Source organism: Pongo abelii, chromosome 14 (genome assembly GCF_028885655.2).
Source record: "Pongo abelii isolate AG06213 chromosome 14, NHGRI_mPonAbe1-v2.0_pri, whole genome shotgun sequence".
Taxonomy (NCBI): Eukaryota; Metazoa; Chordata; class Mammalia; order Primates; family Hominidae; genus Pongo; species Pongo abelii.
The window spans coordinates 28,204,076-28,221,146 of NC_071999.2; the positions used below are offsets into that span (position 1 = coordinate 28,204,076).

The window sequence follows — 17,071 nt, forward strand, 5'->3', positions numbered from 1 at the left end:
TAGCACACTTGCACTAGAAAAAGAAAATAAAGAAAACTCTTCAAGCAGAAGGAAGATTTCTTTGTATCTATAGAAAGAAATGAAGAGCACCAGAAACGGTAAAAATGAGAATAAATGTAGAGACATTTCACCGTATTTTTAATTGCTTTAAAATATAGTTGATCACATAAACAGAACTGAAGACAAAAGCCACATGATTATCTCAATAGACACAGAAAAGGCCTTTGATACAATTCAACATCCCTTTATGTTAAAAACTCTCAGTAAACTAGTTATTGATGGAACATACTTCAAAATAATAAGAGCCATTAATGACAAACCCACATCCAATATCATACTGAATGGGCAAAAGCTGGAAGCATTCACCTTGAAAACCAGCACAAGACACGGATGCCTTCTCTCACCACTCCTATTCAATATAGTATTGGAAGTTCTGGCCAGGGCAATCAGGCAAGATAAAGAAATAAAGCTTATTCAAATAGGAAGAGAGGAAGTCAAACTACCTCTGCTTGCAGATGACAAGATCCTATATCTAGAAAACCCCATCGTCTCAGCCCAAAAGCCTCTTAAGCTGATAAGCAACTTCAGCAAAATCTCAGGATACAAAATCAATGTGCAAAAGTTACAGGCATTCCTATACACCAACAACAGACAAGCAGAGAGCCAAATCATGAATGAACTCCCATTCACAATTGCTACAAAGAGAATAAAATACATAGGAACACAGCTAACAAGGGAAGTGAAGGACCTCTTCAAGGAGGACTATAAACCACTGCTCAAGGAAATCAGAGAGGACACAAACAAATGGAAAAATATTCCATGCTCATGGATAGGAAGAATCAATATCGTGAAAATGCCCATACTGCCCAAAGTAATGTATAGCTTCAATGCTACTCCCATTAAACTACCATCGACATTCTTCACAGAATTAGAAAAAACTAGGTTAAAATTCATATGGAACCAAAAAAGAGCCTGTATAGCCAAGACAATCCTAAGCGAAAAGAACAAAGCTGGAGGCATCACACTACCAGACTTCACACTATACTACAAGGCTACAGTAATCAAAACAGCATGGTACTGGTACAAAAATAGACACATAGACCAATGGAACAGAACAGAGATCTCAGAAGTAACACCACACATCTACAACTGTCTGATCTTCAACAAACCTGACAAAAACAAGCAATGGGGAAAGGATTCCCTATTTAATGAATGGTGCTGGGAAAACTGGCTAGCCATATGCAGAAAGTTAAAACTGGACCCCTTCCTTAAACTTACACAAAAAATAACTCGATATGGATTAAAGACGTGAATATAAAACCAAAAACTATAAAAACTCTAGAAGATAAAAGTCTAGGCAATACCATTCAGGACATAGGCACGGTCAAAGATTTTATGAGGAAAACATCAAAAGCAATTGCAGCAAAAGCAAAAATTGACAAATGGGATCTAATTAAACTAAAGAGCTTCTGCACCGCAAAAGAAACTATCAGCAGAGTGACCAGACAACCTAGAGAATGAGAGAAAATTTTTGCAATCTATCCATCTGATGAAGGTCTAATATCCAGAATCTACAAGGAACTTGAACAAATTTACAAGAAAAAAAACAACCCCATTAAAAAGTGGGCAAAGGACATGAACAGACACTTCTCAAAAGAAGACATTTATGTGGCAAAAAAATATGAAAAAAAAGCTAAACATCACTGATCATTAGAGAAATGCAAATCAAAACCAGGATGAGACACCATCTCATGCCAGTCAGAATGGCAATGATTAAAAAATCAAGAAACAACAGATTCTGGCAAGGCTGTGGAGAAACAGGAATGCTTTTACTCTGTTGGTGGGAATGTAAATTAGTTCAACCATTGTGGAAGACAGTGTGGTCTTCCTCAAAGACCTAGAACCAGAAATATCATTGGACCCACAAATCCCATTACTGAGTATATACCCAAAGGAATATAAATCATTCCATTATAAAGATACATGCATGTGTATGTTCGTTGCAGCACTATTCACAATAGCAAAGACATGGAATCAATCCAAATGCCCATCAATGATAGACTGGATAAAGAAAATGTGGTACATATGTACCATGGAATACCATGCAGCCATAAAAAGGAATGAGACCATGTCCTTTGCAGGGACATGAATGAAGCTGGAAGCCATTATCCTCACAAACACAGGAACAGAAAACTAAACACAGGATGTTCTTACTTATAAGTGGGAGCTGAACAATGAGAACACATGGACACAGGGAGGGAAACAACACACACTGGGGCCTGTAGGGGAGGCAGGGAGAGGGAGAGCATCAGGATAAATAGCTAATGTATGTGGGGCTTAATATCTGGATGATGGGTTGATAGGTGCAGTAAACCACCATGGCACACATTTGCCTATGTAACAAATCTGCATGTCCTGCACATGTATCCCAGAACTTTTAAAAAAAAGATAGTTGAATATATATAAACACGTTGTAGAATTCACAATATATGAAGAAATAAAACACACGACAACAATATCACAAAGGATATGGGAAAAAAGAAACAAACGTATACTGGTTGTAATGTAATGTATTCTGGTGGTAAGGTTCTTACATATGAAGTAGTATAATATTGTAGGCTGTATGTGTAAGTTACAGATGTATATAGTAGTAAACCCTAAAGCAGTGCTGACCAACGTAACTTTCTATGATGATAAAAATGTTCTACATATGCACTAAGTAATAAGATACCCACTGGCCACATAAAACATTTTATTTTATATTTAAATGTAAATATACACATGTAATTAGTGGCTACCATATTTAACACATATTTAACATGTGGCTTTAGAGCAACAATCAAAACTTAATTTTTTTATTTTTTGAGACATGGTCTCACTTTGTTGCCCAGGCTGTGCAGTGGCGCCATTATGGCTCATTGCAGCCTCCACCTCTCGGACTCAAGTGATCCTCCCACCTCAGCCCCTCAAGTAGCTGGGACTACAGGCATGCATCACCACACCCAGCTGATTTTTGTATTTTTTGTAGATCTGGGGTTTCACCATGTTGCCCAAGGGGTCTTGAACTCCTGGGCTCAGGTGATCCCGTCTATCTCAGCCTCCCAAAGTGTTGGGATTACAGGCATGAGCTACCACACCTGGTCAACAATCAAAACTTTTTAAGAGAGAGAGAACTGGCTGGGCGCGGTGGCTCACGTCTGTAATCTCAGCACTCTGGGAGGCAGAGGCAGGAGAATCACTTGAGGTTAGGGGTTTGAGACCAGCCTGGCCAATATGGTGAAACCCCATCTCTGGCTCAACTAAAAATACAAAAATTAGCTGGGTGTGGTGGTATGTGCCGTTAGTCCCAGCTATTTGGGAGGCTGGGGCAGAAGAATCACTCAAACTGGGAGGCAGAGGTTGCAGTGAGCCAAAATCACGCCACTGCACTCCAGCCTGGGCGACAGTGAGACTCTGTCTCAAAAAAAAAAAAAAAAAATTAATAAGCCAATAATGGAGATACAATGGAATCATTTAAAAAACAATACAAGAGAAAGCAGGAAAAGTGAGGGAAAGGAACAAAGAACAAATGGTACAAATAGAAAACAACTAGCAAGATGGTAGATATAAATCCGACCAGATCAGTAATTGTATTAAATAAAAATGACCTAAACAATACAAAGTGCAGAAACTCCCAGATTGGATAAAGCAGCAAAATTCAACAGTATGCTATCTAAGTAGTATAGGGTTATAGTGATAAGTAAGTCAGTCTAGATGTTTTGAAAAGGAGAAAACCATCAAATGGTCACATAAATTGAAGTCTTGGAAACATTACCATTTAATCTGGCAATGAGGAGGACATAAGTCGTCCTAGGCTGTGCACTGTCTTCATCCTTGGTTTCGGCACCACAATTTTCTCTTTAATGTACCACTAACTATCCTTTTCTGTTACTTCCACACTTAAATATTGGGGATTACGAGCTAGACCTCTATCTTTACAAACAGTATATTAAGAGTTATAAGAAAAATATGTCCAGGTTGCCATGGGAAAATGAAGCCATGGGTCTTTCCTGGGGGAAGGCAGGAAAAGCTTAGATGGAGGGATTCCTAAGCTAAGATTTGTTTGTTTAGAGACAGGATCTTCCTCTGTTGCCCAGGTTGGTGTGTAGTGGTATTATCACAGCTCACTGCAGCCTCGAACTCCTGGGCTCAAGTGATCCTCCCACCTTGGCCTCCAAAAGTGCTGGGATTACAGTTATGAGCCACTGCACCTGGCATATATGGTATTTATATAACAATGCATGAATACCATATATTATGATATGAGAACATTATAGTCACAAGATGTCAAATACATTCTGGGAGACCTGAAGTCTTGGGTTAGCAATAGTTCTGATCAGACTTTACCCATAGGTAATACCTTTTGTGAAGGCTGTTTTCTTGTGGACCATATTCCTAGGGAAATATGTAGGTATTTAGGAGGAAACATTTACCAACACACGTAGGAGGATAACCCGATAATATTAAGTGGCAGCCTCTCAAATGAACCCCAGGCTTCTATACATACAGTTTGGCCATACATAAAGCCAGCATTGTTAACTGTTCAATAATCACCTCTTCATTACTTATTCCCATCCTGCAGGTGGATATCTTAGATGTCAAGAGCAATAATTTACCCCTTAGATCTATATTCATCTTGAATGTGCCCCTAGCCCCAGCAAACATTCAATTTTCTAAACACCATGGCCACGTGTCACCCTCAGAGGCGATACTCAAACATATGGCCCCATCTGCAAAAATCACTAAAATACCTGCACCAGAGTTAGACGCTGACTACACACCATCTAGCACCTGCCAGAGGCCTCGTGAAAATACCTGGCATTTAAGGAAAGTAGTCTAGTGGACCTGCCAGCTGTTCCCTCTTCCACGCTGTCCAGGTCACGTCCCTGCTATGGCTAATCACCTAAAAGCACAGGAGCTGGCCTAAGCAGGACCCGGCAGAAATGCCTCCCTGCTTTATGACTGGACCATCTGCTAGGTAAGCTTACTTCAGGAAAATTGTAAATATATCACACCCCTTTTTTTTTTTTTTTTTGAGACGGAGTTTCGCTCTTGTCGCCCAGGCTGGAGTGCAATGGCACAATTTTGGCTCACTGCAACCTCTGCCCCCCGGGTTCAAGCGATTCTGCTGCTGCAGCCTCTCCAGTAGCTGGGATTACAGGTGCCTGCCACCATGCCCAGCTAATTTTTGTACTTTTAGTAAGAGGGGGTTTCACCATGTTGGCCAGGCTGGTCTCAAATTCCTGACCTCAGGTGATCTGCCCACCTCAGCCTCCCAAAGTGCTGGGATTACAGGCATGAGCCATCGCGCCCAGCCAATATATCACACTCTTATCAGAAGATGAAAGTTATATACCTCAAATGTTATCTTTTTGTCTGTCATTCCTTCTGGGAAACTCAGTTCCCAATGACAGGCCTAGCTCTTCTTGTTTGTCTGGAACTATTGACGCTGTTTCCTCCTTTGTTAAGTCAAATGGGTCTGACTGGCATGGCTTCCCCTTACTTAGAACAAGTGGAACTCTGGGGCCTACAACAGTGTAAATTATCTCAGCCTCTAGCATGAAATTCGTATTTCATACCTTGTTCTAACTCTCTTTCCCTCTCCTGTATGCACGCGGCATGCACACCAAGCCATACCGGAGCATCCTGACTCATCAGGTAAGCGCCATGGCCCTTGGTCACGGCTTCTCGGTACTCTCGCTGGGCTTTTTCCTTCTCTTTAATCTGGAAAAGATGAGTTTTAAATCATTCCTTACATGAAGAGTGACTTCAGGCTTTAATGAAGAAAACAACATCAATGTTTATTAAAACCCAGGCAAAAACTAAAAACTGAGTCTAAGATGAATGGAAACTTAAAGTGATCATCAAAATGTACTTATCTGATAAGAACTTGAACCAGAAAAGGCCAACTAAAGAGAAGTTTCTTTCAGTTGGGATCAAAATATTTCAGAATCAATAGTGAAAAAAATTTTTTTGTTTGGGAGTTTATGTGGAACAAAACATAATAATTACTTTAAATTTGGGAAACTGTAGTTTATAATTGTAACTGTGGACTAATCCTTACAATAAACAAAGAATCAACTGTTGTTTGTTTTCTTTTTTATTTTTTTAGAAAGTTACAATAGCTTTCTGATTTCAGCTCGAACTCCTGACCTCAAGTGATGCACCTGCCTCAGCCTCCCGAAGTGCTGGGATTACAGGCATGAGCCACTGCACCCGGCCCTCTTAAAATTTTCATACTGAAATCCCTCTTACAGTGCCAAGGCAAAGAATGTGCAAGACACTGAAGATGAAGACTGTACAGATGGGGGTAGAAACCCTTCATCAGGGAGGGATGCTTGAGGGAGGCTCACTGCACAAGAACTGATTCTTCAAAGAATATTCTCGTTTTATGATAAGGCTGCTACTCAATCTTGTAGCCATGGGGACTCCAAAAACAAAGGTTGTGGGAAATGGAAGCTGACTTTGAAAGCAGAGCACGGGCACGATGCATCTTCTCGCCTTACCTCTCCAACTATGTGCTTCCCATTGATGAAGGCTTCGAAGCCACACACAGCGGCCTTGTCATCCAAAGGAAAGATGTATTTTGCCTCAATGGGCACATGACTTTTATTTGTGTATGTCTGAAATACAATGACCTGAAGAAGAAAAGAATCCACACATCTGATGAGACCACATGGACTACATCTGCAGGAACAAGGACGAATGAAAATGATTTTGCGTATTTATTTGAATTTCCTTGCATATTTATCACGTCCCTCAAATTCCCAACCCTGGCTTCACTTCTGCAGTGGAGAACCCGTGTCATGTGATAAAATGCACCAGTCCCATGGTTAGGTGGTTCATACATGTCCAACTGGAATAGAAGCCACCTGAAGTCTTACCAACACTGACTTAGCAGAGGCAATATAGCTCTTGTTAAGACGGCTGGAAAATTGCCCCTTTCATGTTGTGGGCTTTGATGCCTCCTTCGTGCCATGTTGGCTGGAAACGATTCCAGAATAGTCCTTCTATCCTGTCAGCTCTCAGGACTTGGCATTTCCTCCTGGGGACCTCTCTGTGGCTTTCCCCCTCTCTACACAGCCCTTATCTGGCTCCTCATCTCTGTGTGCCTTGGTTCTTCCAGAATCAAGTCTTCTCCACTCCTCTCTGTTGTCTCTATTATCTAATTAATCTTTCCAACAGACTGTTTTCATCACTCCCTCACTCAGGAAAAGGCGGGAGGCTTTAAATATTTGAAAATTAAGAAAAAACTCCTCAGACATACAATAAACAGTAAGATTTTAAACGTGACAATAATAAGGCAAAAATATTTAATGATCTGTAATCAACAATCCAGGGAAGAGACCAAAATGAAAAATTAAAAAAAAAAATCTAACTTATTTGAAAACATTGTCCACACCTGGATTCGCTGCAAGCTTGGCTGCCCCTATGGTGTGCAGGTTGCCAGGCAAAATTTTTCAAGAAGTCCTTATTTATATAAGCAATTTAAGTCTCCCCAAATCAGCAGGTCAGTACCCTCCTGGACAGAATCTCTTGCCATCCTGCAAATGAACACCTCGCTGGCCAGTGGGTAGGTTTCCTGGAATCCCGGTCTGGCCAGCCACCCAAGAGGAGGCAAAGGTGCGTCCTGGAGTTTCTCAGCGATCTGGGCTATGCCGCCTGCAATGAATGCTTAGTGTGTGCCTGGTGAGGAGGCACCAGGACTGGGGCCCGCCTAGCACTGACTAGAAGGACGTCAGACACTGTCCCCTTGACTGTGCATGGAACTCCTTCTCATCCTCTCTTGGATTTCCCCAGTTTTACCAGACCCTCAAAGGCATGCATGCTTGCCCTGAGTTTGATGATCACGAACACTATCTAATTGTACTTGGTGTAGACTAATGTTTCTTCCTACTCAGTAGCCGCCCTGCCTGTTCTAGTTAGCAGGCCCGCCTTTGCGCAGGAGTCCCTAGACATCAGGCGTATGTCAGCTGCACTCTCTTTGTATATCACACTGTGTGGCTGGGCACTCGCAAAGGTCAATAATTTTAGATAACGATATTAAAAGTATTTTTACCAGGCCTTAGAACAGAAACTAATATAATGTAACAAATTTTGACATCTTAATTTTCTTCCATTAGATAAAACCATGATGTAATTAAGCTTAACATCATCAATTTATTCCAAGAAGGGTCAAAATGTATGAGCCATGCACATATAAGAATGTACACCCCAGCCTCTGCTTGGATACTCAAGCTCAGTCTACAGTCTGGCTGTTTCATCATAAAATGAGTGAGAAATTCACTGCTAAATCCAAAGTTATTTTGGGGCAAACTTCCCCAGGGAACAGGCCTCTTCAGGTTTGAAATAGCAAATGGTACAAGTCGTCTAATCCCAAGTAAGGCATGGAGGACACACGCCTCTCCCTGTAACCTCGTCATAATTTGTTCTGCACATAAAAACAATGCCCTAAGTCCCTTATATTTATTAGATCTAATAGCCACAACACTGATGGGCAGATATTATTATTTCCATTTTACACATGAGGAAAACGAGGCAAAGGAGTTAAGTAACTTTCCCAAACTCACCGCACTAGAAAGAATAAGCAAGAATTCAAAGCTAAGCCTTACAAACTCCGGATCCTTTGCTTTGTATGATCTACCATGCTGCACTATGGTGTACTGGTTAAGAATCTGAACGCTGGAATCAGAATGATCTGAGTTCAAATTTGGGCTTTATCATATTGTTTGTCTCTGGGCCTCAGCTTCCTCATCCAAACAATGGGCATAATTATACCACTTGGCTCATGGAGTCTGAGAGAATTAAGTACTGCATGTGGAAAACTCGGCTGAGGGCCTGACCCTTAGGAAGTGGTAACCATAATGTTTACAGACCCTAAGTGGTGCCAAAGGGATTGGCAGAAATAGAACATGTCCCATGAGCCCACAGCTGGGTCTTTCAAAGTGTATGCTGTTGCTCTGAGCTGCCTTGAGGATGGGTCAGAGTGGGCCCAGGGGTGGAGGTCAGCTATATCCAAACTGCTCTTCTCACCCAACACCCCGTCTCCCCAGATTAAGGTGATCACTGAAATGGAACTAATTTCCCTCTACAGGGATCAGAACATCACAGCACTGTACTTGAACATTCTTAATCTCCTAAAAGGCCTTTATGGCTGTTCAATGCAATCTTTAGTGTCAGAAGCTGATGATGAGGCCAAATCTTAGCAAACCAATTCAATTTTAGAAAACCGAAAACTTTCCAAGCTCTACCACTGCACCTGGCCACCTGGCACCCCTGACGCTGCCTTCCATCCTGTGACTGTGGATGATGAACCTGCTGCGAGCTCCTGGCTGTGGCCCCAGCACCCACATTAGATAACCCTCCTGCGATGCTTGTCTTTCGCTTTGACCAGTTCTTACTCACTTGGTATTTTATGCTCTTTCTGAGCTTCAGTGCAGATAATTTAATAAGGTGGGGTTTGTTCCTTCTCTTTCAACACCCTGGGTTTTTTGTTTTTGAGACAGGGTCTTGCTCTATCACCCAGGTTGGAGTGCAGTGGTGCGATCTTGGCTCATTGCAACCTCTGCCTCCTCCAACCTGCCCTCCTGTGACTTTGCCCATTCTAGTAATGGCAAGCCATTCTCCCATCTCAACCTCCCAAGCAGATGGGACTACAGGTGTACGCCACTACGCTGAGCTAATTTTTGTAGAGATGGGGTTTCTCCACGTTCCCCAGGCTGGTCTGGAACTCCTGAGCTGAAGCAATCCTCCTGCCTCGGCCTCCTTCCCAACGTCCTGGGATTACAGGCATGAACCACCACACCCGGCCACCACCCTGGTATTTATAATAGCAAAATGTGTATATTTTAGTAGCTAACAAAGATTTGGGAAAACAGTAGAATTCATCTCTCTCTGGGAAGAAAGTGCTTTGAGCACTGCCTGGCACAACATAAGGGCAATATACGTTTGTTACAAAGAAATGTTAAATAAATAAGGGCATAATCAAGTTCTAAATTGAGTCTTTGGAGATATTTCGATAAACGTAAAATTCAGAATGGTTTACCAGGACAGTCTTTTCAACAATATTTCCTATTTATGCAATAAAACATAGAGAAGGGTGTAGAGAAGGAAGTACCTCCAGCAATTCCCCTCTCCCAGGTCACCAGGTTTCCCTCCTGCACTGACTCCCACATATGCTGTTGTTTCTTGTGTCTTAAAAGGAGAAAGAAAACACAACCCCACTTCTCTTCAGCTGCTGTCTCATCTTCTCTCCTCTGTCTCCCAATTCTTCCTCCCATTCCCTCTTGAACTCACTCTGATCAGCCTTTCACCCCCACCACACCATCAAAAGGCAAAGGTCACCAACAATCTCATTGCTAAATCCAATGGTCAGGGCTGGGTTGTTATTCATGAGACCCACCAGCAGCCTTTCCTCCCCTCCCTGTTCAGCTGTCCTCGTGTGTCTCCACAGCCGCTCCCTCCTGGTCTCCGTGGCTGACTCAGCCTCCTCCCCTACGTGTCCATGTTGGCCTCTGTGCTCTACTGATTCTCTGGGTGTTTAATCTGGGCTCATGACTTAAAACACTATGTGAATGCTGCTGACTCCCCACTTATAAGTCCAACTTGGGTCTCCTCCCCGGTCCTATGTAGTCACAAGACCTACTTGGCCAAAGATAAACTCCTGATGCCCCCCAACCTGCCCGCTTGTGACTGCCCATTCTAGTAAGTGCAGACATGATCCTTGCAGTTATTCAGGGCAAACACTCTGCTGTCATCCTGGGCCGCTGTCTTTCTCTACTGTCCCGTCCCCATCAGCAAATCTGATTGGCTCTGTCCTCAGGCCTTGGCAGACTCCATCACTTCCTACACCCCCACTGCAAACATTTTTCTCCACATCACCAGGTCCCTTAACTGAATTCTGTCAATTGTCTCCTCTATGTGATATGACGTTGGGCCCGCTGTGTCCCCTTCAGGACTGAGACTGCCAGGAGTGTCACCTGTGGGGTGCCTCCCCGGGAACTGTCTGTCCTCAGCCAAAGACAAACTGCGTTAGCCAAGGTTCTGACCCCTCCCCGGAGCAGCCCACATCCCAGGACTGGCCCCAGTGGAGCTACAAAGCCCGGCCCCCTTGCCTTGATTCAGACCTTCTCTCAAGGACCACTCTGGCCCAGAGCTTCCCCCAAGATCATCTGAGGACTCTGTTGTCTCGTCGGCCACGTCCTGCCTCCCTCACTCCCTCACAGGTGCAGCTCCCGCAGGCACAGTCCCACAGGCTTCTTGAAAACAAATTCCATCCAGAGTCTGCTTTCCAAGGAACTTGACCTAACATTTCTCCCACTGGGCCTCTTCCTACTGTTCCCAACATGGTGGCCAGAGTAAGCCGGTTAAAACAGGTCCGTTCATGTCATTCCTCTGCCAGACATCTAGAAGCTTCCATTTCACTCAGAGTCAAGGACAGCATGACCTGTGTGCTGATGCGAGAGCCCCTCACCTCTCTGACTCAGTCCCCATGCACTCTCCCCTTTCCACCCCACTGCAGCCACAGTGCGTCTCCTTGGCGCACCTGGGCCAGATCAGCCTCCTTCCTACCTCTGAGCCTTGGCATGTGATGTTCCCACTGCCTGGAACAAGCATCCCCCAACGTCCACACAGTTTAGCCCCCACTTCCTTCAGGTCTGTATGCAGATGTCACCTTCTCAGGGCGGCCTCTGTGGCCATTCTGTTTACAGGTTCAAAGCCCCTGTCTTTCACAGCTCCTATCTGTGAAAGCAGCTCCTCCTGCTTTCATTTTTCTCTTTAGCACCTGTCACCATCTAACATGTTATGTGTTTCACTCTTTCATCATGTTTATTGCCTATTCCCCCACACAGTGTGTGCTCCACAAGGGCAGAGCTTTTGTATTGTGCACTGCTGGATGCCCAGAGCCTAGCTAGTCCCTGGCATGGAGTGCTCAGTGAATATCTCTTGAATAAATACATTTTAGAAATCTATCTGTTCCCTTCAGTTCAGGCAACTGCAATCAAATTCTCATGTATGGTTTACATCCATGTAGTTTAAGTGTCATAAAGCCACAGACAACATACCTGGGCTACAGTGTCTATGATTCTCCCCTTGATGTGGACATCCTCCAGAGGAACCAAGTTCCCAGAGGCATCCTGGAGGCCGGCCTTGGTGCTGCTGGAAGTTTTGGCATCTGGTAACTGGTAATCTAAACGTTAAAAATGTCCCCATTAGCTTTCAAAACCAAACCTGTCTATTTTTGTTATCTTGATCTTTATTCCTTCTCCATGCCTTCATGCATTTTATTTTAGGGAAAATGGATAAACAGCATTTTATGATTTTCAATAGCCAGTTCTGAAAAGCAAGTGAACCCACATGAGAAAAATGGGAGGTGCCTTCTGCCTTTTCTTTTTTTTTTGAGACAGCGTGTCACTCTGTCACCCAAGTGGGAGTGCAGTGGCACAATCTCTGCTCACAGTAGACTCTTCCTCTCTGGCTCAGTTGATCCTCCTGTCTCAGCCTCCAGAGTAGCTGGGACTATAGGCATGCACCACGATGCCCAGCTAATTGTTTGGTATTTTTTGTAGACATGAGGTTTAGCTATGTTGCCCAGGCTGGTCTCAAACTCCTGGACTCAAGGGATCTACGTGCCTTGACCTCCCAAAGTGCTGGGACTATGGGCGTGAGCCACCACACCTGGCCTTTTTTTTTTTTTTTTAAAGACCCTTCTGCTTAAATTTTTTTTTCTTCTTTTCTTTTTTTTTTTTCTTTGGTAGAGATGAGAGTCTCACTATGTTGCCCAGGCTGGTTTTGAACTCCTGTGCTCAAGTAATCCTCCTGCCTCAGCCTCTCGAGTAGCTGGGACTACAGGCATGTGCTCTTCTGACTTTTTAATGTAGAGACTGTGGGGTGTCCTCTTGAAAACATAGAATTACTTGACATACATTCAAACATACACACAAATACACAGAGGTCTTCAGACTGTCTCAAGTGTGGCTGAAGCCTGAATCCAGGTGTCTGCATTCCCTGGCTTGTAGTGTGGAAGGGCTCGGTCACTATTATTTATGGTGCCACACAAGCATTTTGGGATGGCATGAAACAACGTAGATTTTCAATCCAAGGCTCCTATGGCAGCATACTGAAAAATGTTCACATCCTATTCTAAGTGGTACAAACATACAGAATACAGATAAGGTTAGGAAATATAAATACATATTATCTTGCCAGATATTTCACTTAATGACTCCCAGAGAAAAAATTGGAGTCACCTCTGAACACACATGACCTCATGCATTTCTGACAAAAAATAATTTGAGCACGTTCAAAAATGTTAATGTGTTCTTACAGTCCTACTAATTAATACTGTAATTGTTTGGGCTCATGATACTCTGAGAAGTGAATATCCTCTTGTATGCTCGCACTACTACAGCTAACACACGCATCACACATGGCAATTTACTCAGTGCCTTCAATTTCTCTCATTCCCATCAGAGAGAAGGTGGAGCGCAAAAGGTCATGCAGTTTCAAGACTGCAGGGTGGCAGGGCGACACTCAAACCCTGGGCTTCCTGGCTCTACAGCGGCTCTGCTGTCTGTTCTCCCCACCCCATTACACTTTCTGCACCACGACATCTTAGCAAGGTTCCACAGGTTTTAGTCTTGGCTATTCCTGAAGGGAATAAGCTCAACTTCAGTGTGTTAATGAAGTCAAATGGAATTTCTCAATCATCCTGGTTATGTATGCAAGATAAAAAAGGAAATGAGGCTGGCCATGGTGGCTCATATCTGTAATCCCAGCACTTTGGGATACGAAGGCAAGAGGATCGCTGAAGGCCAGGAATTTCAGGCCAGCCTAGGCAACATAGTGAGAACTTGTCTCTTAAAAAAACAAAAAAAAGTCATGGATGGTAGTCCTAGCTACTTGGGAGGTTGAGTCAGGAGGATCATTTGAACCCAGGAGTTTGAGGCTGCAGTGCGCTTTGATCACACACTGTACTCCAGCCTGGGGGACAGAGTGAGACCCTGTCTCAAAAAAAAAAAAAAAAAAAAAGAAATATATATATTTTAAAATTAAGTGCTTTATTTTGATACTAGGCAGAGGGGTTTGATTGATGTTAACACTGAGAGAAGTTTGTGGGAAACAATTCTGAGATTGAAAGGAAATGAAATACTTATGGATGAGGTCATAGATATAACAAATGCAAATATACATTCCATTGAAAATATAACATTTGAGGTCTATAAATATAATAACATAAAACAGCATTCAAGAAAATTGTCCTACCTTCAACCTTTGAAAAATTTGAAAACTCAGGTCTGTATTCCTCTAATTCAGTATGATCACTAGGATGAAAGTCCTTTATTTGATCTCCAGGCATGGAAAATTTAATAATATATTTCATTTTAACCTGATTGGTTTTATAGACAACAAATTCATCATCCTAGAGCAAACAGAAATCAGTAGGTGATTAACAACAGTAGCAACAAAAAGCCTGTATTGGCAGATGTTTTCATAAAAGCATGTTTGCTAATTTAGAATATGTTGAATTCACGCAGTACATATATAACAATTATTTAAACTTAAGCATATTTAATGAAAATAGGAGCAAAAAACTAAGGCCCTTCTTTGAGCATTGAAGACTCTCTTTGCTTGTTCCTTGATATAAAAATACCTCAAAGTCTGTGGTGACAGAGGCTGTTTGTGAAACTCCATGCACACTGTCATAGCCTGGTGGTGCTTCAGTTAAGGAAAAGTTCTTCTTGTGTAAGTCCATACACTTTCCGAGGGCTACGTCACAAATGAGCAGGAGTCTGGTGCCATCTGTCTCTCCCGGGTGTGAGTACTTGATACTTGTACTACATGCAAAAGGAAATAAACACATGTTTATAGCTTAGAGTGACTGGTCAATAACATATTATTGAAAAGACTTCCCTGGTAAACTGTTCTAAATTTTCCTGTTATTGAAATATCTCCAAAGACTCAATTTAGAACTTTATTATGCACTTATTTATTTAGTATTTCTTCTTCTTTTTTTTAGACAGAATTTTGCTTTGTTACTCAGGCTAGAGTGCAGTGACACGATCATAGCTTATTGCAGTCTCCAACTCCTGGGCTCAACTGATCCTCCTGCCTCAGCCTCCTGAGTAGCTGGGACTATAGATGTGCACCACACTTAGCTAACTTTTAAAATTTTCTGCAAAGATGGGGTCTCACTATGTTTCCCAGGCTGGTCTCGAACTCCTGGGCTCAAAGTGATGCTCCCTCCTCAGCCTCCCAAAGTGCTGGGATTACAGGCATGAGCAACCATGCCTGGCCTATTTCGCATTTCTATGTGACAAATATGTATATTGCCCTTATGTTGTGCTAGGCAGTGCTCAAAGCACTTTGTTTCCAGAGGGAAATGAATTCTACTGTTCTCCTAAATCTTTGTTAGCTACTAAAATATACACATTTTACCATCATAAATACCAGGGTGAAAAGAAAAGGAAAAATAACCACCTTATTAATTAGGAAAAAGTAGATTTAATTCTCTGCACTAAAGCTCGGAAAGGAGTAAGAACCGTGGGTACCAAGTGAGTAAGAACCGGTCAAAGGGAAAGACAAGCTCTCACAAAGCCTCCTGAATGGAAAAACAAACATTTCAAATGACATCCAAATGAGAAATGTTGTTTTATCTTTCTTTGGGAATCAGCAGCTTTAATAAGGCAACTCTTGCTATTAGGAGCACAGACTAGGACACACCTTTGGACACAACATTTTGGAGATGCATCTCTATTTTTTAAAGATTAAGTTCAAAATGCAGAAGTATGGCCAGACGACCCTTCTTTGTTTCACCCACTGAAAAAAAAATCAGTTCCCCCATTCCTTCTATAACCCTCTCCCCTTTGGAGGGCTCTTTTCCTGCAACTTACAAGCATGCTTCCTTCCTTCTCATTAAACCGCACTCTGGACTTCTCCCTGGAGCTGTCTCTATTCCTTCCTATCTCACCACGTTCTGGCAGAGGGGGCCAGTGACTGTCTCTTCTGGCTCATTTACCCCTTAATCCACTGCTGTTTGGCTCAATTCACATCTAAAAATTTTTACTTGGATACAGTGTGCATAGGAAAAAACATTTATGATATACATATTTAAAGAATAAGAAGATAAATATCCACATAGCTACCACTTAGGTTAAGAACTAGAACATCCCTAAAACTTCTATGCTGCCCCACAGCTCACCTTCTCTCCCACCCAGAGGTAATTTGATCACTGTCTTGAATTTTTGTATATTATTTTCTCTTTTTTTCCCATGTGGAATTTACTCCATAAGGAGCCACAGAGGGGACCCTGGGTAGGTTGGGAGAGGTTTTACTGTGTCCCCTTTTTTATAAGTTTTCTCTTTTGTGTGTTTTTTTTTTTTTTTTTTTTTTTGGAGACAGGGTCTTGCACTCTTTTACCCAAGCTGGAGTGCAGTGGTACAATCATAGCTCTCTGCAGCCTCAACCTCCTGGCCTCAAGCAATCCTCCCACCTCAGTCTCCTGAGGCTGGGACTACAGGTGTGCACCACTGCACCTGGCTAATTTTTTAAAACATTTTGTAGCTATGGGGTCTCACTATGTTGCCCAGGCTGGTCTTGAACTCTTGGCCTCAAGCAATTCTTCCACCTTGGCCTCCCAAAGGGTTAGGATTACCGGCTTTGAGCCACTGTGCCTGGCCTATTTTCTTTCATAGTATTAATGCACAGATATATGTCCCTCAACAATGTAATGTATACTTTTGCTTGTTTTTGAGCCTTGCACATACAGGCATACCTTGTTTTAGTGCACTGCAGAGATATTCTTTTTTTTTTTTTTTTTTTTTTTTACAAATTGAAGGTTTGCAGCAACTCTGTGTTGAGCAGGTCTAGGTCTACTGGTGCCATTTTTTTTTAACAGCATGTGCTTCCTTTGTGTCTCTGTGTCTCATTTTGGTAATTCTCACAATGTTTCAAACTTTTTCATTTTTATTATAGCTGTAATGGTGATGTGTGATCAATGATCTGTGATGTTACTATTGCAATTGTTTTGGGC

General features: G+C 42.5%; 1 protein-coding gene across 4 annotated transcripts in view; it reads right to left on the bottom strand.

Moving 5' to 3' along the window:
- The window catches only part of LOC100938826 (protein mono-ADP-ribosyltransferase PARP4), a 117,746-nt gene that overhangs the window by 42,298 nt on the left and 58,377 nt on the right, over positions 1 to 17,071 (bottom strand). For all 4 annotated transcript variants that reach the window (XR_010136661.1, XR_010136660.1, XR_010136659.1 and 1 more), the window contains 5 exons: positions 14,693 to 14,876; positions 14,305 to 14,461; positions 12,105 to 12,229; positions 6,546 to 6,677; positions 5,677 to 5,763 (listed from right to left, as the gene is read on the bottom strand). Coding sequence is in view for 1 of the 4 variants with exons in the window: in XM_063714756.1 (XP_063570826.1) it covers positions 5,677 to 5,763; positions 6,546 to 6,677; positions 12,105 to 12,229; positions 14,305 to 14,461; positions 14,693 to 14,876 (685 nt within the window). In the remaining 3 variants the exon portion in view is untranslated. The remainder of the gene's footprint in view (positions 1 to 5,676; positions 5,764 to 6,545; positions 6,678 to 12,104; positions 12,230 to 14,304; positions 14,462 to 14,692; positions 14,877 to 17,071) is intronic.